Source organism: Lontra canadensis, unplaced genomic scaffold (genome assembly GCF_010015895.1).
Source record: "Lontra canadensis isolate GAN:19392208 unplaced genomic scaffold, GSC_riverotter_1.0 scaffold33, whole genome shotgun sequence".
Taxonomy (NCBI): Eukaryota; Metazoa; Chordata; class Mammalia; order Carnivora; family Mustelidae; genus Lontra; species Lontra canadensis.
The window spans coordinates 6735800-6759985 of record NW_022631027.1 but is presented as its reverse complement, the minus strand read 5'-3'; the positions used below and the strand labels follow the sequence as shown (position 1 = coordinate 6759985).

At 39.7% G+C, this 24186-nt stretch overlaps 1 protein-coding gene, 1 non-coding gene and 1 pseudogene across 3 annotated transcripts in view; 1 reads left to right on the top strand and 2 right to left on the bottom strand.

The window, feature by feature from the left end:
• Nucleotides 1-9089: 9089 nt before the first annotated feature.
• Nucleotides 9090-9158, bottom strand: LOC116873503. Its single transcript, XR_004383827.1, has one exon. It is a non-coding gene; the product is annotated as a small nucleolar RNA SNORD58 (small nucleolar RNA).
• Nucleotides 9159-17337: 8179 nt separating this feature from the next.
• DIPK1A (divergent protein kinase domain 1A) overlaps nt 17338-24186 on the top strand; it is a 121627-nt gene continuing 114778 nt past the window's right edge. The window contains exon 1 of one of the 2 annotated variants that reach the window (XM_032867142.1): nt 17338-17486. In XM_032867142.1, coding sequence (XP_032723033.1) covers nt 17433-17486 — 54 coding nt within the window. In that variant the 5' untranslated portion in view covers nt 17338-17432. The remainder of the gene's footprint in view (nt 17487-24186) is intronic. The other variant, XM_032867143.1, reaches the window with a different exon arrangement.
• Nucleotides 21289-21663, bottom strand: LOC116873366 (annotated as a pseudogene).

Genomic DNA, 24186 nt, shown 5'->3' with positions numbered 1-24186 from the left:
CATAATTTCAAAAATGTCACTTCTAATTACGGAAACAATTATTAAAGTAGAAGGAGGATACTTTTTCATTTGCCTAGCAGATTGACAAAGTTTCAATAGTTCCTTAATATCTGAGCAAACAGATATTTTATTTTTTTTTCTTTTTCTTTTTTTAAGATTTTATTTATTTATTTGACAGAGAGATCACAAGTAGATGGAGAGGCAGAGAGAGAGAGAGAGAGAGAGAGAGGGAAGCAGGCTCCCTGCTGAGCAGAGAACCCGATGCGGGACTCGATCCCAGGACCCTGAGATCATGACCCGAGCCGAAGGCAGCAGCCCAACCCACTGAGCCACCCAGGCGCCCCGCAAACAGATATTTTAATATGCTTCTGTGAGAGTATAAATTGGTACTATACTTGTGGAGAAAATTTTCCAATATCAACTACAATTTCAAATACATGTCCTTTGACCAGCAACTTAATTTGCAGGAAATGGCATGCCAGGAAACTCTGCATAAGGATCTTCATTAAAGTGTTATTTCAATGAATGAAAATTGGAGTCCAAGTAAAATATTTTTATAAAGATTTTATTTATTTATTTGAGAGAGAGAGAGAGAGAGCAAGCATGCGAGCGTGTGCAGGGGTAGGGACAGAGGGAAAGGAAGAGAGAGAATCTCAAGTTGACTCTGCACTGAGCATGGAGCCCAACCAGGTCTTGATATAATGACCCTGAGATCATGACCTGAGCCAAAATCAAGAGTCTGTTAACCAACTGAGCCACCCAGGTGCCCTTAAAACATTTATTAATTTAAAAAGTTTCAATACATTATGGTACATTCATATGATGGTACATTTTAAAATAATTTTATAACAAGGTCTTTTATAACTATGGCCTTACAGTATATATATAAAACTATTATAAAGAATAGGATGAATTTAGGTGGTAGCATGTAGGTGATAAACTTTTAAATAAAAAGCAAATTACAGTGTATAAAATAGAATCTCATGTATTTAAAAATACACTTGTACAGCTTTTCAAAATTTGATTTTGAAATTTGATTTCAAAATTTGATTTCTTGTCTCTCTGACTAGGACCTTATTTTCATTTTTTCAAAAGATCACAATAAGACAAAAATCAAAGGATACTGAGAGAGAGTTGTAAAAGAGGTTTTGTTTTGTTTTATTGCAAGTGAGGAGTGTGTGTATATGTCTGTGTGCATGTGTATGATGTTTTGTAATTTTGAGCAAGCAATGCCATGATAACAGCCATGCTATCCTTGCGCATCTGCCTGAAGGTGGGCTTACTTAGTGATCTGAATGGGATTGGGCCCCAGAGTGAGTTCTGCTCACTAGCCAAGGAGGGTCAACAACAGGAGGGATGCCCTCTCCCTCTGCCAAACCCCTGCCAAAACAAGCAAGCAAGTGTTCCAAAACAGGAAGATGTTCTGACGATTTCTATTAATTTCCTCAGGGCAGAAGTTATGAACCCATGGTAATGGTCAGTCCTGGCCTCTTACTCGAGACCCTGAGGGGTGACAGGTTTCTCCTCAGTCTTTTGTAGAAATATAAAATACAAGCATTGCTTATTACACTAAGAAGCTTAAAGCAGGGTTTTTAGGAGTGCTTCGTAAATTTTCCTTTATTGCAGATATGAGTCTTATCTTCTTGGAAAGACCACACAGATTTTGGTGTACCTTGCTTAAGAATAAGAGACAACAGTTACAGCCTGTTCATCTTACCTGCTTTCCATGAAAAAGAGAGAGAAAATCATCATATAACAGCGTTAGGGAATTCAGGATCCCCTCTAGCTCCCTCAGGGATTTTCTTAAGATTATACATAGACAAAAGTCTGGCAGGAGACACAAGAAAGCATCCCTGGTTACCCAGGGGCAGTGAGGATAGAGAGGATGAGGGTAGGAAGGCTTTCTGTGTCTTTTGAATATTTCACAAGTGCCTATACTTTTGTAATTAAAGCTCTTTTAAAATTTTTTCTGATGCAAATTAATGCTCTATGCCCATTAGGTGTGGGTATTAAAATGGATCCAAAAACACAATCTCAGGAAAACCTTGGCTCTGAATTTTCCAGTCTACCTCCAGGCAAATTTTGGTGGCCTTCTACTTTTGCATACTGATTAGATGTTTTCATTTAATAAAGGAATCAATTCTATGTTGATTATGCTTAATTACACCATAGAACTTCTACACTTCAGCTTCTTCTCAGAAAATAAAACCTTGAATTACCTGGCGTTGAATTGTTAACAAAAGTTTGGTTGTAAAAACCATGTTCAGGGAGAATGGCCTAAAATGGGAATGGACCCCTTCTCTAGACATTCTGAATTTTGTCAGATTTGGAGACAAATCTTGGAGAGATTTTGGGGGGCCATATTGTCTCAACACTCCTCTCCCTCACGACATGGCCCTTTTGACCTACATTTTATCATTTTGCCTTGAGTGTACACTTAGAGGTGTTTTAAGAAACAACTACATTACCTCCATCATTGTACGTACTGAGAAATTGTCTATACATCACAACAATGCAGAAAAAGCTGTGTTTCTTCCTGAGCATCTTGTCCTGTTTTATCTTACTGTATTTACACTGTCAATATTGTGGTATCTTTGCCTTCCCTTGGCCACTAGGAAACACATAAATATGTGTGCTTCCCAGCGCCTATACAGAAGTTCACGGATGATTTGAGTACCTGGATATTATATACTATACTATATTGTATATTACATTACATTAATCTAAACTCTAGGTATTATATTTTTCTACCATTTAACTTTCCCTTTGACCCCTTTCCTCATTTATGTTAGTATATTTTTGTTATATTGTATGTATTTCTATAAAGGATTCCAAAGCTCCTCTCCCCTTCTTTTGTTGAATAAAGGGTAGTGAGATCCACTTTCCCTTTGGAACGTGTAATATGCTAAACCTCTCATGACTCAAACTTGGATTCCAAAGTCTTCTGCAAGGTTTCTGGTTGTACCATATTAGTGCCAGTGTTCTTGACATCAATGTCAGAGCCTGTTGTCCTAACTGTAGAGTGACCATGAAAGTCACAGACCCTTGTGAAGTCAATATTGTCTAGATCAAACTACTGTGTTTTTGTTAGTGAAAAAAATGTCCTAAGACTTGAGCTCCAGACTCAGTTTATTTATTGCTTTATCTAAATATTTATTTATTACTAGTTTACTATGTCCCAGGCATGCAGTTAAGTTCTGTAGATACAATGGTAAACAAAAAACAGACATGGCCTATGCCCTCAAAGAGTTTACAATCTAGAAGTGAGAAAAGACACTTACCATATAATTCCACAAATGTCATTACAGGTCATGAACAGGCTTTGGGAGCTTGTGATGTGGGATCAGAACCTGTCTTGGGAATCAGGGAAGACTTATTTGAATTTATATCTGCAGGACAACTATGAGTTTGGGAAGAAGATAAGGAAAGGCAAGAAGCATTTTGGGAAGTGAGAAAAGAATGCGCAAATGCGGTGTGGCAGGGGAGCACAGGGCAATGGAGGAATTGAAAGAAGAACCCTGTGGCTAAATGCAAACATTTGTGGGACAGTGGTGTTAGCTGAGACTAAGGCAGTACGCAAGAGCAACCTACTAAGCCATTGAACCCTTTTAAATAATGACTAACTGCATAAGCTATGGTAAATGATCCAACTTTTCTAAGCCTGTTTCCTTGGCTGTAGAACACTGATCTTTAAGTGCATGGTGATGCTGAGCTACATACCAAGTACTGTTAAAGTTACAAGGGGATTTAAGCTAAGTTTTCTCTAGGGGCCAGGATACTGGAAATTTCCATTTACCCAAGAGAAAAGCCTCTATTAAAAAAATAAAAAAAAAAAAAAAAAGCCCTTGGGGAGGTTCTTTGTTTTTTGTCTTTTAATCAATTTATGCACAGTGAAAGAATAGTCTCACATGTAAATGGTCTTGTGATGGATGGTCAAGGGAGAACAGTGTATGCCCCACCCCCTTCAGGCACCAAAGCGTTTACTTAATGGTTTCATTCATGTCCCCAAAAAACTTCCAATGTGCAAGACACTTTCAGCTATGTTATTTTGTTTAATCCACACAAGAAGCCTATGACTTAAATATCATTTTTAATCTTTCAAAGATGAGAAAACTAGTTACCAGAGAGATTAGGTAATTTACCCAAAAACATATAGCTAGAAAATTATGGAGTTGGAATTCAAACTCAGGTAGTCTGATCCAAACCCATGAAACTATCACTCACCACAGGGACCTCAACAAGACTAGATGTGGTGCAGAGTTGCCTGTCAGACCCTGTAGTGACAATGAGGAGGGAAAGGAAAAATTGGATCCACCAGTTCTCATTCCATGAACCTAAAGTAAAAGAAATCTTATCTTCTGAGGAAATGTCTTCAACTTCTGCTATCAACCCCCACATGGTAAGGCATGACCAAAAAGTCAGTTATCTGTCAATGTAGTTCCCCTGACCCTTATCTGCAGATTATATGTTCCAAGACCCCTATGATACTAGGAATAGTACCAAACCCCATATATACTATGGTTTTTCCTATAACACCCACCTACAAGAAAGTTTAATATACAAATTAGGCACAGTAAGATATTAACAACAATAATAAGGTAGAACAATTATAACAATATACTGTAATGAAAGTTACGTGTTTGTGGTCTCTCTCTCAAAATACCTTATTGTACTATACTTATCCTACCTCTTAGGATGTTGTGAGATGATGGAATGTCCATGTGATGAGATGAAGTGAGGTGAATGACAGAGGCCCTGTGATGTAGTGTTAGGCTATTGCTGACTTTCTGAGACTATGTCAGAAAAGGATTATCTGTTTCTGGACTGTGGTTGACTGTGGGTAACTGAAACTGTGGGAAGTGAAACCACAAATGACGGGGTGCTGGTCCCCTAGCTTAAAAGAAGGAAATGAAATAGATTAACCCTTCTGTCAATGAAGATAAAAGATTCTGTTTCCCCAGTTGGCCTTGACAGGGAGTGGGTTCTGCAAGACTTGTACTTTATAAAGAGGAGGGAAATGTCACCAGACTTTCCTATCTGTAGAACTTGGCTAGCATTCTGTAAAGAGGGAGAATATAACATGGGACCAGCTGTCAATGCTTCTGTTTTAATAAGAAAACTACCTTTGAAACAAAATCAGACCCATACTGGGATGGAATAGGATGTCTCAGACACGAGTTCTAACTTGGTGTAGGATTATTAAGAAGCAAGCTCTACAGTCCTGCTGAGTCAATGGATAGGATCTATTTTCAGTTCTCAACTTGTCCTGAGATGCTGTAAATCTCTTGCCAAGACTTGAATCAGTGCAGCACCTGTGAGAACCAATTAAGAATGCCACATCACCTAGGAAGAGAGCAACAGAGTGCTGTGAATTCTTATTTGGATAAAAGTGTCCGAAAGTGAAGAAAATTAGCCAGCTATCTAGTCATGCACGCAAATCTTGTGTTAACAAAAAGAAAAAAGGAGGACCTGCTCTGGTGGGCCCAATTCCATATTCCCTGAGCAACTCTATTTCCTTTTTCCTACTTCTCTGGACAGTACCAAGCTGGATACCGTTTGGCAGGAGAATCAAGGTTTCCTTATTGACTTCTTTGTCTAGATGGTTGGCTTTGTCATCCAGACCTCTTGCAGAGACTGTGCTCTTACCTCCTGATCACCCTTTTGCTCACTGAGTTCCTAACTATCTTCGTGGCTTTTTGGCATTCCTTGTTTCTTAAAGCATTCTTTTGGGATTTCTGGTCAATTTGGTGTCCTTGCCTGATTTCTGGCACACTCTGAATTCTGCCTGTCTTTGGTTCGTGTGTACTGATTTTTCTATCCTTTGGTTTCTGTGTACTTCTCGACTTCTGTTTTTCCATGCCTGATCGCCCACCGCCTAGTAGATATCCACCTCCAACTTCCCTTACCTGTTCGATTTTTTTAAACTTGTTTTTGCAAAGCATCACTATTGTTCACAATTCTAGAACTGACATTTTTAGAGTTTTAGGTGGAGCAATCAAGAGGAAATATCCTTTTGGAAAAAGGAAATGCAGGATTGGAGACTGGGATTACTAGTCTCCTTTAGATTTGAATCTCAGGAAGGCAATGATAGGGAACATAAAAGAGATCTGGATTCAAAAGAAAGATATTTATTGTTGGTAATATGGGCAATAAAATAATAATCATCTAAGAAGAATTTAAAATAAGAACCCTGAGAAATCATTGATTCTTAATAATATTCTATTTTTTATATCAAGAAAATTTTTGTTCCTTTGAACTAAATGTTTTTAGCTTATTACCAAATTTTGAATATGTGAATTTAGATATTTTTAAATGGGTAAATATCATTCATAAACACTAACAATAATGTATTTTAGGGTGCCAAATTTGAAACTAGTATTTAATTTCAAATCTAATTGAACTGTGCTATTTTCGTAGGGATATACAGGCTCCTTTTGAAAAGTTTAATTTTAGGGCACCTGGGTGGCTCAGTCGGTTAAGCATCTGCCTGGGATCGAGTCCCACATGGGGCTCCCTGCTTGATGGGGTATCTGCTTCTTCCTCTACTCCTCCCCCTCTGCTTAGGCTCTCTCTCTCTCTTTCTCTCTCTCAAATAAATAAAATCTTTAAAAAAAATAAAGGGGGGCACCTGGGTGGCTCAGTGGGTTAAGCCTCTGCCTTCAGCTCAGGTCATGATCCCAGGGTCCTGGGACTGAGCCCCGCATCGGGCTCTCTGCTCAGCAGGGAGCCTGCTTCCTCCTCTCTCTCTGCCTGCCTCTCTGCCTACTTGTGATTTCTGACTGTCAAGTAAATAAATAAAATCTTTAAAAAAAATTTTTAAAAAAAGGAATGACTCATTCTTCTTGTCCCATCGAAAATTATAAATTAATTATGTGACTCTAGAATTTTATAGTTGGAATTTTCCTTGGAATCAGAGAAATAAATTCAGTCATTTCTATATTTTCCAGAATAGTATAACCTTTGTTTTATTTTAAAGTGAACGAAGCAAAGCAGCAGAAATATGTAGAGACTCAGATACCCTGTGGTATAATTCTGGGTGTGCACCTTCATAGCATGACCTTGGGCATTTAAATTACCCAACTTCTCCTTACCTGAGAAAGTTTTAACTGACTCTAGTCCCACAGTATATGACCCAGGTCAACCAGACCCAGGTGTATTGCTTTTACCTTGATAATATCCTAGACTTTAGATCTCTTCATGTGTCCCAACTCATAATTAAACCTTTGCCTTGCTCTCTATTCCATTAATCTTCCAGTTGCCTGTCCAGTACAGTTATACCTCTAAGTTTGGAGTCCTGCCCTTTACACAGGTCGTGGTCATAGAACCTGACAATCTTCCAGTTACCACCTCTAGTCTGCTGATCTGAATCCCAGAGAACTATCTCCCTCTGAGCTATTTGATTTTGTGTCAACTTGACTCTGTGTCAACTTGACTATGTGTTCGACTGCTGCCTTGGGCCGCCCACTGATAGCTGGTTTTATGAACTATGGCCTGATACCTTGAAATATTTTGAATACCTGTTAAAATGTCAGTATTCCCAAGTTCCAATCCTATTCCAGTGGGTATGCTCAAGACTGGTTCTCTTCCTTTCTCTGGTATTAGTGGGCCATAACCACCCTGCTCTCAAGATGCCAGATATATGATTTTACATGGTATTATCCTATAGCATCAAGAAATTGTGTCCATCAATAAACTGTGTTCATTATAATCTGTTTAATAAGACAGAGACATAGTTCAAAAAGATCTCCATTAGTGTAACAATGGTCACAATTTTTAGAAGAGTTGGTACTAGTACTAGTTGGTACTAGGGGACTAGTTTTGTTTTCTAAGAAAATTAATTTGTGGCGGTACCTGGGTGGCTCAGTTGGTTAAGTGGGCAGCTTTGATTTCAGCTCTGGTCATGATATCAAGTTGTGGGATCAAGCCCCACTTTAGGCTCTGTACTCAGCAGGGAAGCTGTTTGATATTCTCTCTCTCCCTCTCCCTCTACTTCTGCCCCTCCCTCACTAAGATAAATAGATAAATCTTAAAGAAAAAGAAAATTAATTTGTGTGGAAAAGTTCATTCCCCCTTAAATTCAAAAATGGATTTTTACCTAAAGCTTTTGGGGAAGATTTGTTGAAGATGTTGGTGCTCCATGAATTTGTTCAATAACAAATTTCACAGGAGTTTATAAATTTATCTATTTATCCAGTTACGTGTTTGAAGTGAAAAACTCCTATTACGGCTTTTTCTACCTAAAAGAAAAGCTATTTCATATGGTTTCCCAGTGCGGCACTTTAAGCATCTGTGTATATGTAGTACTTAGCCTGTTTGTGTTATGTTAAGAACTTTATAACATACAGTCTAATTAAATTGTCACATAGGTTTATTGACCTACTACTAAAGATGAAACTGAGGCATCAAGATTTTAAGTAACTTGAGGTCACACAGTGAGAAAGCAGCAGAACCAAACAGAATCTACCTGCCTTCAGATAGCTCCTAATCACTACATGGAAACAACGAACACTGAAAAAAATGAGAAAACACACACACACACACAACTTGGAAAAAGATAAGGAATATGCTCCACAAGAAGTCTGAACACTTTATTATATCTTCGAATTGGTTGGTTCTGACTAGATTTTACTGGGGGTAATCAGTGAGGAAACATCTGGGTCTCCTAAGATCTCTGCTGTCATCTGAGAGAATTGGATGTTTCCTGGATTTGGATGGTTATTCCTCACTTGAGAGAACTAGGAAATATTTAGGGCTGGTCTTCAGAAGGAAGGACAATACTACAAACCTCCTTAATAAACAGGGTTCTGGCAGTGTGCTACCAGGTCACCTCTTGCTGCAGTCTCTACGCAATTTTCCCCTTCTGTAGAGAGCATGGCATATCCTTATACACAAAACAGGGAAACCAGATTGTGGAATGCTATTTGAATATAATGACATTGACATTTATTTTATAGGAGACCCTGCGACTATAGCAAGAGGCCGAAAATATTCTGTCTCAGGACAAGTTGATATCCTGCTGAAGACCACAATGCACCATAACAAAATAAACCCTTCAATAACTTCCATGGGACAATTTTTTTTTCCTTCCAGCAGCTTTTCAAAGAATAGTTGTTTTCATGATTAATCCAAAGGTGTTCTAAGAAATGCCATCATTGCAGGCAAGTGACAAGTTTTATATGATAATTTTTGACATGCTTGCTATAGTCATCATGAATTCTCAATAGAAGTATTTCAGTGCCATGTTTTCATTGGGGGATTTCAATTTCCAGAATTAATAGTGTTATGCCTCGAGTCAGACAAATCCTAGCACCAAATTATTATAGGCTGTTCCTTTTCTTGAGGAACTATTCCAAAAAGCCCACAATATTTCTTCAGGGAATGTACCAATAAGAAGAAACAGAATATAGACTGTCATTCATGATTCTGTTTCAGATTCTGAACGTTGCTTTTAAGTTAAAAACATCTTTAAAACCTATTTTGTTTTTGTACGTTTTGTCCTCCTGGCAGCCTCATTTATTCATTTATCCTTTCAGCAAATATTTATGGATTACCTTCTATATGCCAGGTGCTGTGGTAGGTATTAAGGGCATAATAATGAATTAGAATTTGCTGTCAAATTGTAATCATTCCTTTAAATTAAATTAAATTAAATTAAATATTAAGAAACCAGACACACAAAATGCCTGCTAAATTAAATTAAATTAAATTTCTTGTGTTATATACTCCTAACATCATTTTATAATTTTTTGGACACAAGAGATTCATAATATTTGGTGGTGATATCAGCAGACAATTAGAGAATTATTGTATCCTTTCTTTCTTTCTTTCTTTCTTTCTTTCTTCTTTCTTTCTTTCTTTCTTTTTAAAAGATTTTATTTATTTACTTGACAGAGAGAGATCAGAGAGTAGGCAGAGAGGCAGGCTGAGAGAGAGGGGGAAGCAGGGTCCCTGCAAAGCAGAGAGCCCGATGCAGGGCTCGATCCCAGGACCCCAAGATCATGACCTGAGCTGAAGGCAGAGGCTTAACCCACTGAGTCACCCAGGTGCCCCAGAATTATTGTATTTTTTAAAAATCAATATTCATTTTGCCTTTTCATAGAAAATAAATGAATGCCTTATCTCTCATTTTAGTTTTTTTCCCTTCCTTCCTTCCTTCCTTCCTACCTTCCTTCCTTCCTTCCATCCTTCCTTCCTTCCCTCATTCTTTCCTATTAAATCTTTTATTTTAATGCCCTGTCATTTTAGTCTTATATTCTCATGACTAAGTCACAACAGACTTCGTTTTTCCTGGGGTGTAAATTCAGTCACCACCTTGCCTTCCCATTCTAGTGGATAGTGGTACTGAATTAATACTCCAGGAAACAGTGTAAATAAATACTTTGTCTATTCTGTTCTCTGGGGAATTTCACATAAAACAGGGGTTCTTTTTTAATTGAATCACTAATTCAAAGCCTAATCTCCTCCCTTCTATTCTCTCCATTAGTCCCTTTCCTGCCCCCTATTTTAAAGCTTCAAAGAAACTTCTGATTGTGTCTCCTTTCCCAAATCACTCACAAGGAGGTTAACTCAGAGGTTACAAATTCAGATGCCTATAGGCAACAGCCTGGAAAGAGAAAAAAGTGCTGGGGGCTGAGGCAGAAACATTAGGGAGTGAGGGGGGACTATGGCAAACTAGAGCACGGGCCTGGAAAAGAGTTGTCTGTACTCAGCCCATCTCATTGTTGTTGGGTGAATGAAATGCTGAGTTAGCTGATCATCCAATTTTCACAAGAGTCAGAAATCTGCATCTTTATGTAAAATGTTCCTATCTGTAAATGTTGAACCACAAACAAAACATGGCTGCCCCGGACTACCATTTACATTCTTGACTCTTATTGGTGTTGAATCCAAAAGACTAAAAGCACAGTAGGTTTTGAAATGTCCTTGAAGAATATGAGTTGAATTTGTGACCCAACCCCACACTCAAGGGAAAAGGAAAAGGAAGAGTTCTTGTCAGGGGTGTATTTGGTATTATTGGTCTAATTAGTACATTTTCATTAATCTAATCAGTACATTACTACAGTTTTTAAAAATGTAATAAAGCAATCCAACTTTTATGTAAGATAAGGGAAGATGAAATATATTTTCGATTTAAAATACATATTCAATTTTGTTTTTATTTATATAAGGGACACTGGCACTGGAAGAATACATTAAAAATTAATGAGTGATTATCTTTGTAGGGTAGGGATAAGGTAGAAAGCCATGAGCATAGGAAGACGAGTTCTCAATCTATACTTTTTATTTAGTTTTTCTTTTTGAAACAGATGAGAGTATTATATATTCAAAAATCAAATTTTTAAAATAAACATAAATGGCATTAACATACCAAATTATTTTTCATTGTAGGGAAGTATGACAGGTTGAAAATAAATTAGAATGTGTAAAAATATACAACAGGACAAAATTCTATAAGGGAAATGGAATTATAAAAGTTAAAGAAGAAGAAAAAGGAATAATGTTTCAATTAGGATAGCCAAAGAAAAATAATTTAATCTTTAAATGGTATCAAACTGCAATGGTATTTATAGTCCACTAACATACTTAAGACTTTCGTGGTTCTTATTTTTAAATGCCAATATTTACAATGTAATATTGAAATTACTTCCTTTACTATTGTTTTATTTTATGATAATAATTTTGGACACTGATATAAAAATGAGAAGGGGATAGATGTATTTTTCAAAGTTCTTTTGAGAACATATAAACAAAAAAGTTCAAAGATAATTGATCTTGATTTTCCTATACAGTTTACCTTTGAATTACATGGGGGCTAGGGGTGCCAACACCCCCACCATACAGTTGAAAATCTGTGCATAACTTTTGACTCTCCAAAAACTTGATAGCCTACTGTTGACTGAAAACCTTATCGGTTACATGAATAGTTGATTAACACTGAGCCACCCAGGCACCCCTATATACTATATTCTTATAACAAGCTAGAGAAAAGAAACTGTTATTTAGAAAATCATAAGGAAGAAAAAAAAAAAAGAAAATCATAAGGAAGAAAAAATGCATTTACAATACTGTACTGTAAAAATCTGTATATAAGGGATCTGCAAAGTTCAAACTGATGTTGTTCAGAGGTCACTTCTACTTGAAATATTGGAGTTGCTACTTTGTCCATGGAAGGCCAAAGTTATGCTACATGATGACAAATTAGTACCTCTGGATGGTATCATATGGATTAGTTTGGGATTAGCTAGTTTTTACTTAGAAAAACAGAAAACTTTTAAGTTCCATATGAATGAGTGCCAGGTAAGCACATGAATTTAGGTGTTTGTAATGCAGGACCAGCACACAAGATCAAGAATTTGCAGAGCTAATGTAATGAGAGTGCAAAGGAGGGCCAAATCAAGAGGCAGAAAGTTCCCTACTCAAATTTGCGATTGGCCAACCTGCTTGGGTTCATCTTGGAATACATAAGAAGGATCTAAAACCAAAAGTACATTGGGGCGCCTGGGTGGCTCAATGGGTTTAAAGCCTCTGCTTTCAGCTCAGGTCATGATCTCAGGGTCCTAGGATCAAGCCCCACATTGGGGTCTCTGCTCAGCGGTGAGCCTGCTTCCTCCTCTCTCCCTCTATGCCTGCCTCTCTGCCTACTTGCAATCTCTGTCTGTCAAATAAATAGAATCTTAAAAACAAAAAGTACAAGTCCAGTGGTATGAGGACTCATCAAACCCACCTATAGTGAAGCTCCTGGTGTGGACCCTGGGAGATTGCCCTGGCCCCGTTTCCCTCACAGGCTCCTAGAACATGTGATGACAACGAAAACAACCCAAGTTTGAAATGAAAATTATCTAAACTAATTTTCCCCTTCCAATAAGAAAATACTAATTACATTTAAGCTTTGTTGATTCCAAATAAGAGCTGAGTAAGCATTTCTTCTCATTTGGTTGAACTTTTATCCTTGTTATTCCTCTGTGTTATATCCCTTATCAGGAAAAATTCCAGACTTCCAGGTCACCCTTTATCTTCTACCTACTGGCCCACCTCAAGGCTCCTCATGTCACCTATTTTGAATCCTTTTCTGACCGCTCCCCAATTTCTGAGACTATTCCACTGTGTCCTCTGGAATTCATGGTCCATCACCAGCAAAATTCTCTGTATTCTCAATCTCTTCTCTGAGTATTTCCTTCACATTGCTCTAAAGCAAGCCTGGCTCACCCCCTGTAGATGGAATTTTCCCTGCAGGCTTTCCAGAGACCTCATACCACTGGACGCGGAGGTGGGATAGAAATCCTCCTTGCTGTTCATTGCTTCTTTCAGGCTGTTCTTCCTTTTCCCTTTCTAATTTCTCCCTTTGCCCAGTATTTGCTTTGCTGTTTTTTAATTCATGTCCTCTGATGTCATCACCTTACTCATTGTGGCAGTCACCTACTCACTCATGTATCACTCTGCCTTATTTTTCAAGGACTTTATCTTTCAGCTGCTTGCATCCTCTCTAGCACCTTTCCTAATTCTAAGTCTTGTTTTCAATATATACATAGATAATCCTTACTCTCTTCTTGACTCTCTTCCAAAGACACTGTATTCCGCACTCCTTAGGCACTTGCTGCCATTGTTGCATTCTACTCTAGACTTCATCACTTCTCCGTAATCTTGCTTTCATGTATCCCACTTTAATTACCATATTGCTGTATTCACTCTGCAAAAGTAGGATGGACTTTTCTACCTCAAATGTGGTTTGGATGTTGAGACTGACAATGCCACACACGTACCAAGAGAGTATGAAAAGTTGTACTGGGCCTGGATGGCTCAGTCAGTGGAGTGCATGGCTCTTGGTTTCAGGATTGTGAGCTCGAGCCCTATGTTGGGTATAGAGATTACTTAAAATTAAATCTTCAAAAACAATTTTATTACTTATAAAAAGGTTTCTGTGGAGAACAGGGCAGGCTCCTAAACTGGTACAAATATGGTATAAAGGAATAAGGAAAGGAGACTGTCTTAGGGTTTTATGGGAGTAGGACCAGGGTGAAAGTTCCCTCAAGTGGGCTGGGTCTTGCTTGGTTTGTACTTTCCACCAGCACCAAAGGAGTCATCTTATCTGTTTTCCTGGATGTGGGATACTTGCAGAGAAGAGGAGAGGTGGGGCTTGAAAGCTATCAGTGAATATTTAAAAAATGGAGTCAGACTCTTTATTATACGTCTATTTTTTCAGCTCATTCCCTTTTATTCTCTGACTCCTACAGTCCCTCAAAAACTTGCAATGCATTGATTCTACAACTTCTTCTCTGTCCTTAATCTCTTCATATTCATTCTTCCCTCATCCTAAACTCCATGGAGAATCATAATCACTCCCTTACTTACATTTTCAACTTCCTTGCTCTTCTTCCCTTGGTAAAACCTGATTTAAAAGAATTCGAAACCTGTTCTGAGCCCATGTCTGGTAGCCAATTATTACTGGATGAAAAAGGTACAATCACACTAACTTACCTCACTTTAATTCATGACCATGAACTCAAGTGGGCCCTTTATGGCACTCGGTAAGCATATGATTTTTCCCTAGTCCATTCATCTTCCCATTCTCCTAGATAACTACTTCACACCTCTTCTTTCCTCAAAGCTCTGTTACTCTTCTGGACCTCTCTACTGATGACCTTACTTCCTTTGTCTCTGAGAAAACTGAAATGATCAGAAGAGAATTTCCAGATTCCCACCACCCCTCCTATCTGCCTGCTTCCCTGTTCCCATAGAAGAGCCTGTGCTCCTGTCTACAGAAGATCCTTCCACCTGTGTGCTTGATTCCAAACTCTTTCCCAAAGACACTGCCCCAGCAATTCTCTCTTCTTGATCCTGCATTAATTTTTCATCTTCCAGATCTTTTCTAGATCATTCTCCTCAAGAGCAAGTATTTCTCCCAATTTGTCAGTCTGCTGCTGACTCCACTTCCACCACAAGTTACTGCTCATTTTTGGGTTCCCCTTTGTAAAGAACTTCTCAAAAGAATTGTATTAGACATCCTAATTCCTTCCTCCCATTTTTTTCTTAAACTCACATGGATCAAAGTTTCTCCCACTGATCCAATAGCCTCCACCAATAGCCTCCATGGTACTAAATCCAAAAGTTAGTTCTCAGTCCTTACTCACATATAAGCATATAAGCATTCGCTCCTCCTTGATATACTATCTTCACTCTGCTTCCAGGCACTTCTCTTTTGGTTTTCCTCCTTCACTGGCTGTTCCTTCTCAGTCTCCTTTGCTAGCTTCATTCTTGGTTCTCTCCTATTTGCATTCACTCCTTTGGTGATCTTGTCCAGTCTCATGGCTGTAAATATCATCTAAATGTTAGTATCTCTCAAATATCACTAGCTTGAGCCACTGTCTTTAACCCCAGACTCAAAAATACAACTACCTACTCAAGACCTTCACCTGGATTTATTTTTTTTAAGATTTTATTTATTTATTTGAGAGAGAATGAGAGAGACAGAGAGAGCAGAAGAGGGGGGAGGGTCAGAGGGAGAAGCAGACTCCCCAGTGAGCAGGAAGCTCAATACAGGACTCCATCCTGTGGTTTCAGAATCATGACCTGAGCCAAAGGCAGTTTTTAACCAACTGAGCCACCTAGGTGCCCTTCACTTGGATTTCTAATAGGTCTCAAATGCCAGATGTCCAAATTGAACCCCTAATCTTTCTCTTCAAACCTACACCACCTGTGGTTCCCCTCATCTCCACTGATTTGTTTCCTTTTTTAATATCCCTTATCAGCTTTATTATTTATTTTTACTTATTTATTTATTTCGTTTGTTGTATTCATTACTTATTGCCTGTTGCTCCCACTCCGAAAATGTAATATTCACAAGGGTTGACATTACTGTTTTGTACAGATTTATAACCCAGTCAATTAGAACAATGTCCAGGTGCTCGATTAGTATTTATTGGATTAATGAATGAATGAATGTAACAGATAGCAGCCATTCTCAGCAAACTCAAGAAATCACTGTTTTCTTAATCCAAACTGAAAGTCAATGAAAAATGGATTTATCTGCAAGCAATCACAAAGGGCCCGGTTTAAAATCTGTGCCTGTATGTGGGTTGGGGGAGGGGCAGGTGCGAAGTTTATTTTTTTCTTCTTTCTTTTTTTCCCCCAGGAAATAAATGCAAAGCACCATTAGGAGGTTTAGTTTAAAACCACAGAGACTGAGTAAAGGTTTGCTTCCGGAGAAAACAGTGTTCAGAGCAACAGGCCAGGAAGAGTTCTAACTGGCTACCTAAAAAACTGTGCTGGCATCACGTGGAAGGTGGTATGTGGGGTGAAAAAAAAAAAAAAAAAAAAGCAAAAACGCGTCTTCCTTCATTACGAGAGAGTCTCTCGGATCAATAGCTGTTCTCCCACTAGGGTGGCTCTTTTTTCCCTTATTTGGACTTCACTGTCAAAAGAAAGACACCACACCCTTCGCTATGTAGCCTTCCCTGAGTAACTATGCCACGTCCCAGGTCTCCTATCTTCAGGACTACATTTAATTCAGTACTATTTTTTTTTTTTAAAGTCAGGGTTTCTGGGTGGGGCCAGGAAAACTCTGAAGATGTTTGAAAACAATACAAACTTAAAGTCTGAATTTCTAAAAAAGTACATTATAAAAAAAAAGTTTAAGGCCATTAAGAAGCGAAATGGCTTTGGGGGACACTCTCAGTTCAGCGGAGAGGAGCCCTACCCGCGTTCGCTCCGCCACAAGCGCAGAGCCCTAGTCCTCAGGGGCGGCGCGCGAAGGCTTTTCGGGCTGCGGCAGACGCCCCCTGCGCAGGCCGCACCCGCCGCCGCGCGCGAGGGAGAACGAGCCTGTCTCCACGCAAGGAACCCCAAGCTTCCCTTAAATTTCCGTGCAGCCCGCCCAGACACGTCCCGACTGATGGAGCACAGTCCGAGTGGAACGTCAGTCCGAACTGGAAGGGTAGCGGCGTTGGCTGGACGCGCGGCGCATGCCTCGCTGGGAGCCGGGAGCCAACAGCTGGTCCGCGAGGTCCGAAGGGTCGACGCTCCAGCCCGCGCAGCACACACCCAGCAAGACCCGCCCCTCCCCGCGTGGAGCGTGCGACACCCGGCCTTCCGCGACGCCCTCTGCCTCCTCCGCACGCCTCGCCTTTAAGCGCGAGGCGTAGTTGGATTTGTGTCGGCCGAGGCAAGGCGCGACTCCCCTTTATGGCGGAGTCGGCAGCCGCGGCTCTGATAACCGCGGCAGCCGGACGAGCAGAGCGTGAGGCCGAGCCTCGGGCAGCCGGCCGCCGCCACCGCAGCGGGGCCTGGGGGAAGCGCGGCGCTCGCCGCGGCGGGGGCGGAGGAGTGGGCGGGCCCGGGCGGGCTGGGGGCGGGGAGGAGGGGGAAGGCGGGGAGCCGGGTCGCCAGTGCTCGGGTCCGCCTCTGACTGCGGCGCGGCGGGGCGATGTGTGATTACCATGGCGAGGAGTCTCTGTCCGGGGGCCTGGCTAAGGAAACCCTATTACCTCCAGGTAGGCCGGCGGCGAGCCCGCTGGGCGCCCTCCCCCACGGTGCGGGACTCGCCTGCCTTCTTCCTCCCTCCCTAGGTCGGCGCCCGCCCGAAACCCGCTGCCCCCTGCTGTCCGGTACCTGGCGGCGCGCCCTCCCCGGCAGCCCGGGAGCCGCAGACCCTACGGCGGCGCTGCCCGCGCCCCCCATGGCTGCCCCGGCGCCTCTCGCGCTCGGGCCGCCCGGCTCCGGGGCCCGGGTCTCCCCGCCCGGGCTCGCCCTGGCGCCCCTAGCATCCCGAGAGCCCCGAGACGTGACCCGGGTGCGACCCTCCGCCCCTAGTAGTTGAGGCTCGGCAGCTTGGGCTCGGGACGTGCGCTGGCTTCTCCCTGGTCTGGCGCTCTCCTCCTCCTCCCCCTCCCCCGTGGGCCCCGCAGGTCGGCTTTTCACGACTCTGTGTCTTCGGTCGGTGGTAGGAGAGGTGGTGTGTCATTCCACCATATTTTAGAAAATTATGGCAATTTGTCACATCAGGGTTTCCCCAGATCCTCGAGAAGCTACGTGTGCCTAGTGCTGAGCCCCTCGGTTCGATCTTTCCATCACACTCGTGATTTAAACAGGAGGTAGGACTCGGAAGCCCGAAAGAGGCGAATGGGTGTTTGCTTTCCAGAAGGAAAGGGGACAGTGTCTGGTGCCGATCTCAAATACCCCAGAAATGCAAACGTAATTCTCAGTCATGTCATGTGTACTGTTCGCGTGTTAATCTTTCATGATTTCCCGTTCCACGCTCTGTGCCGCTGCCAGTCTATGTCTTCGAGCCCTACTACTGCCTTCACGTACTGTTGGTCACCAGGGGGACCTAGTAGGCACCGTGAGTAGCTGAGCGCAAATCCATCATCCCAGTGGAAAAACAACTACAAATCAGTGCCTCGCGTGGGTCGGCAGTGTTGTCTGCCTTCAGAGGACAGTACTCCTTTTACCGCTTACATTAAAAAGCTTAAGGTATTGATAGATGATTTGGGGATGGGAAGTCATGCTCAGCTGGCGCTTTTATAAATTATTTTAAAAGTTGAGGAGAAGCCATCAAGGGGCAAGTAAATCTTTCATTCTTGTTTGGAAATTGCATATGTAAATCGTTACCCTGCGGTGAATGATGTACTGCAAATTGGAAGCATGATTTGACAACCCATGATATAGAGACTACAGGAGTAAAGCTGAACGAATGCCCTGAGTCCTTGTAGCAGCTCCAACAGTAGTAATTACGCTTGAGTACAGTAGAGTAACGCAGTGTAGAATTTAGCCCAGGCCAGATACCTCTTTGTAACCCTCTATGGGAACAACAACAACAAAAAAGGTCTTACCAGACTCTCTCCCCAAAATAAGTTTATTGGGATATTTAATTTAATTTTTTTTTTTTTGCTAAAACTAGGTGTGTGTGTGTGTGTGTGTGTATATATATATATATATAAAATTTTTTTTTTAAAATTCTGCGGCAGACTTTATTTTAGACTTTGATTAGTTTGTCTCTAAATGTTCTTCATAAATGTGGCTGTGACATGTTTTGGCACCGTAACTCAAGAGCTTTCACATTGGCTGAATTAAGATTAGTTTTACAAACAGTTATATTTCCATTAATCACAAACCTTTGGCAGTTCTGCCTTTCTGAATGTGCACATCATTATCTATTACTAAATTAAGGTAAACTTGGATTTTAACCATTTCAAAAGGATTTAGGAGCACAGTGATATTTTAGTAGGCTACCTCTATATAAAATAATGATTAAATAGAAACATTATTAATTCTAGTATTATATTTGAGATAAACTTGAAACTTGGGAACTGGTGTCTTAATGTCTTGGTATTAGTATTTATTCCCTTTATGAATTTTCTTGTTAGTTGTCCCTCATTATACTATTTTGATTTAACCAGTTTAAAAAAATTATTTAAGTGTCACCTTTTTCTGTTCCCTGTTGTCTAAATGCCTCATCTTCTTGTTTTACAATTTCTCTACTACTAGGCACTTCAACCTTGAAATTGTTTTGGGCAAAGTCAAAACATTTCCAACTGAGATTGTCATACAGCTGCTCAAGTTTCTTAGCCACTGAAGATTGAATTAATATATACAGTACTCCCTTTCCTCTTTTATTGTTTTATTTTTCCTGAGACAAAAATTGTGTTCTTTTAGAAACAGCATGAGGCCTGAGAACAGAGCTGATCTTTGTTCATTTGTGCTTCTGTTTCATCATGACCTTGAAAAAGTTTCCTAACTTTTTAGTTCCATATTTTCCATATCATAAAATGGAGATTATAGTTATTAACTGAGTACATCACATGAGCGTAGTGAAGCCAAGCTACATGAAGTTAAATCTGTTTTTGTGACATTTGTACTAACTTTAAATAGAAAAGCATGTGAATTTAAATGGTAAGTACATATAAGTAAATATGTTGAATTCCTTCATCCAAAGGTTTCTGGCTTTCCCCTCCATTTTATTTATTTTTTAAAAACATTTTATTTATTTATTTGACAGACAGAGATCACAAGTAGGCAGAGAGAGAGAGAGAGAGACACGGAGGAGGAAGCAGGCTCCCCGCTGAGCAGAGAGCCCAATGTGGAGCTTGATCCCAGGACCCTGGAATCATGACCTGAGCTGAAAGCAGAGGCTTTAACCCACTGAGCCACCCAGGCGTCCCAGGATTTATTGAGCATTTATTGATATTGACCCAGTTTCACAATGACTTATCATATTGACTAAATCATTGACTTAATATTTGTTGGAGGCCTGTCACATGCCAGAAACTTTGTGAAGTGGTAGCAGTTCTACTACAGCTAAGCAAACATCTTTATAATCCTCATGGAGCTTAAAGTCTAGTTAGAGGCAAACATTAAATAATCTCAAAAATGTATAATGACAACAGTAGGTACAATGAAGGAAAAGAGAAGAAGCAAAAGACTACCTGTGAGTAAGAGAACAGTCTCTTGCTCTTTTAAAACCTTTTACTATAGAAATTTTTATGCATACATAAGGCAGAAAAGAATAATGATCTCTCACTACCTATCACCTGCCCTCAACAATTATCAGTATTTTGTTTCATTTCTCCTCTCATTGTCCTCCTTGCAACTGAAGTGGGGTTTTTTTTGGATTATTTAAAAAAAATTTTTAATTCTAGTATAGTTAACATGCAGTGTTATATTAGTTTCAGGTGTACAATATAGTGATACAACAATTCTATACATTACTCAGTACTAATCAAGATAAGAGTACTCTTAATCCCTATCACCTATTTCATCCATCCCCCCACATGCCTCCCCTCTGGTAACCATCAGTTTGTTCTCTATAATTAAGAATCTGGTTTTGGATGATCTCTTTTTTTCCTTTGTTCACTTGTTTATTAAATTCCATATATGGAATTTGTTTTTCTCTGACCAACTTATTTCATTTAGCATTATACTCTCTAGCTCCATCCATGTTGTTGCAAATGGCAAGATGTCATTTCTTTTCATGGCTGAGTTATATATATATATATATATATGTATATACATATATATATATACATATATATATATATATACACACATACACACACACACATAAACATATATATCTCCCACTTCTTTATCCACTTATCTATTGACAGACACTTGGGCTGCTTCCATAATTTAGCTATTGTAGATAATGTTGCAGTAAACATAAGGGTGTGCTAATCTTTTTGAGTTTGTGTTTTCATATTCTTTGGATAAATTACCCAGGAATGAAATTAATAGGTGATAGGGTAATTCTTTTTTTAATTTTTTTATTTAATAAAGTTTTTTCAAAATGTACAGTTGGTAGGATCTGTTCATGCATCTTCACCAGCAGCTGGAGTATCTCCACCCTTGGTATTTCTTGTGTAAATTACTTGAGCTCTGTGCTTTGAAACAAGTTTCATAAGTCTTTTACTAAGGAGCTCCTGGAGGGCTGCCCTGGCTAGGAACCTTGGATCTTCAGTCTCTCAGAGACAACAGCTGAGGTTATAAGCTTATAGCTGAGAACTTCCTTACAGAGTTTGTCATATCTTGCTTTGTCAAACAAGACCAGGTTATTGAGCTTGTGCTGAACTTTGCCTTTGGATCACTTCTTTTTGGTCTTAGCCCAGGTTTGTTCACTGGGTCTTTTTCTTTCTTGGTTGACTTTCTGGCATCTTTCTTGTCCTTGGGTGACATTGCAAAGCTCAGAGAACAGCAGCCACCCCTGCAGCCTCACTAAAAAACCAAATGCTATTTTTAATTTTTTGAGGAACCTGCATACTGGTTTCCGCGGTGGCTGCACCAGTTTGCATCCTACCAACAGTGCAAGCGATTTCCTTTTTCTCTACATCCTTACCAACACTTGTTGTTTCTTGAGTTTTCGATTTTAGCCATTCTGGCAGATGTGAGGTAATATCACATTGTGGTTTTGAGTTCCATGTCCCTGATGATGAGTGATGGTGAGCATCTTTCAATATGTCTGCTGGCCATCTGTCTGTCTTCTTTGGAGAAATGTCTGTTCATGTCTTTTGCCTATTTTTAAATTGGATTATTTGTTTTTTGGGTGTTGAGTTTTATACGTTTTTTTATGTATTTTGGATACTAACCTTTTATCAAATATGTCGTTTGCAAATACTCTCTCACATTCAGTAAGTTGCCTTTTAACTTTGTGGATTGTTTCCTTTTCTGTGCAGAAGTTTTTTATTTTGATATTGTCCCAAAAGTTTATTTTTGCTTCTGTTTGCCTCAGGAGGCATATCCAGAAAAAGGTTGCTACAGCTGATGTCAAAGAAGTTACTGCCTGTGCTCTCTTCTGGGATTTTTATGGTTTTAGGTCTCACATTTAGGTCCTTAATCTATTTTAAATTTATTTTTGTGTACAGTGTAAGAAAATGTTCCAGTTTCATTCTTTTGCATGTTGGAGTCTACTTTTCCCAGAACCATTTGTTGAAGAGGCTGTCTTTTTCCTGTTGCCTCCTTTGTTGAAGATTAATTGACCATATAATTGTGGTCAATTATTTCTGAGTTCTCTCTTCTGTTTCATTGATTTATGTGTCTATTTTTGTGCCAGCACCATACTGTTTTGATTACTACAGCTTTGTAGTGTGTCTTGAAATCTGATATTGTGATACCGCCAGTTTGTTTGTTTTTTTTTCAAGACTGTTTTGGCTATTCAGGGTTTTTGTGGCTTCATACAAATTTTAAAATTATTTGTTCTAGTTCTGTGAAAAATGTTGTTGGTATTTTGTGAGGGTTTGCATTAAGTCTGTAAATGGCTTTGGGTAGTATGGACATTTTAATAATATTCTTCCAACCAGCTAAAGTATTTTGAAACAAATCTCACATATCACATCATTCCATCCAAATACCTTATTATGCATTTCTAACAGTTAAGGATATTTTTAGATATAAACACAATACAGTTTTCATATGTAACAAATTTGATAACAGTTCCTTATTTTTCTCTGCCCTCCTTCTGGGTATGCATTACATTGAGAGAGGACTGATTGAATTTGCTATGGAGTGGGCTTCCTGTGATTGGAGAGGGTCTCTTGGCAAAAACAAAACAAAACAAAACAAAAAACAAAAAACTACCCCCTCACCAGCTTGTTCTTCCTGGGGAAAGAGTTCTTCCATGGAAACTAATTCTCATTTTGTGTTTTGGGAGAATGTTTTAGAAAATAAATGTCTGGTTTAAGTAACATTTTCATGTAAATGTATTATTTTAGAATGCGGACGCATTAGTTAACAGGTGTAAAAGATCTTGCTTTGTTTGGGGGATAGGGGATGGAGCGAAGAGTACTAGGAATTGGATTTCAAAGATGGGGGCGGGGAATGAAGGGCCCAGCAAGAAGAGAGGGAAGTTGCAGAGACCAGCTTTATACAGCTGTAATTTTATTGTTTGTCTTCAACTGGGTAAGGTGAAAAAACAGGTATGTCCTGAAGTGTTTAGTCCTCAGGGCATACAAGTTCTTTTCCTCCTACAATTTACGGGGAAAAATTTTAATCAGTTGACTTCATTATAAAGGACTTTCAATCCTGGTGTTTTTATTGGTCCAGATAACACTGTGATAATTGATAATGCTTCTAGAAAACTATAGCATTATGCAATTAATGATATATTTTCATCTGTAATATGGATTAAATAGGCATTTGTGGGCTAATGTGGGGGCCTAATCACTGCTTAAAGCTTTGTTTATATAGCAGAAGAGATTCTATGGCTCATGAAGAACTGTGTGGTATGTCTACATAGTGGAATATTATTCAGCAAAAAAGGAATAAAGGGGCACCTGGGTGGCTCAGTGGGTTAAAGCCTCTGCCTTCCGCTCAGGTCATGATCTCAGGGTCCAGGGATCTAGCCCAGCCCCGCATTAGGCTCTCTGCTTAGCAGGGAGCCTGCTTCCCTTCCTCTCTCTCTGCCTGCCTGTCTGCCTACTTGCGATCTCTGTCTGTCAAATGAATAAATAAAATCTTAAAAAAAAAAATTCTAAAGAGGAATGAAGAACTGATGTATACAATAACATGGATGAACCTTGAAAATAGTAAATATATGAAGGAAGCCAGCCATAAAATACCATATATTATATAGTTCCATTTATATGAAATGTCCAGAAAAGGCAAATCTATAAAGACAGAAAATGGGTTAGTTGTTGCCTAGGACTGGGAGGGTTGGGGAGAAATGGATATGAGGTTTATTTTGGGGGTAATGGGAATGTTCTA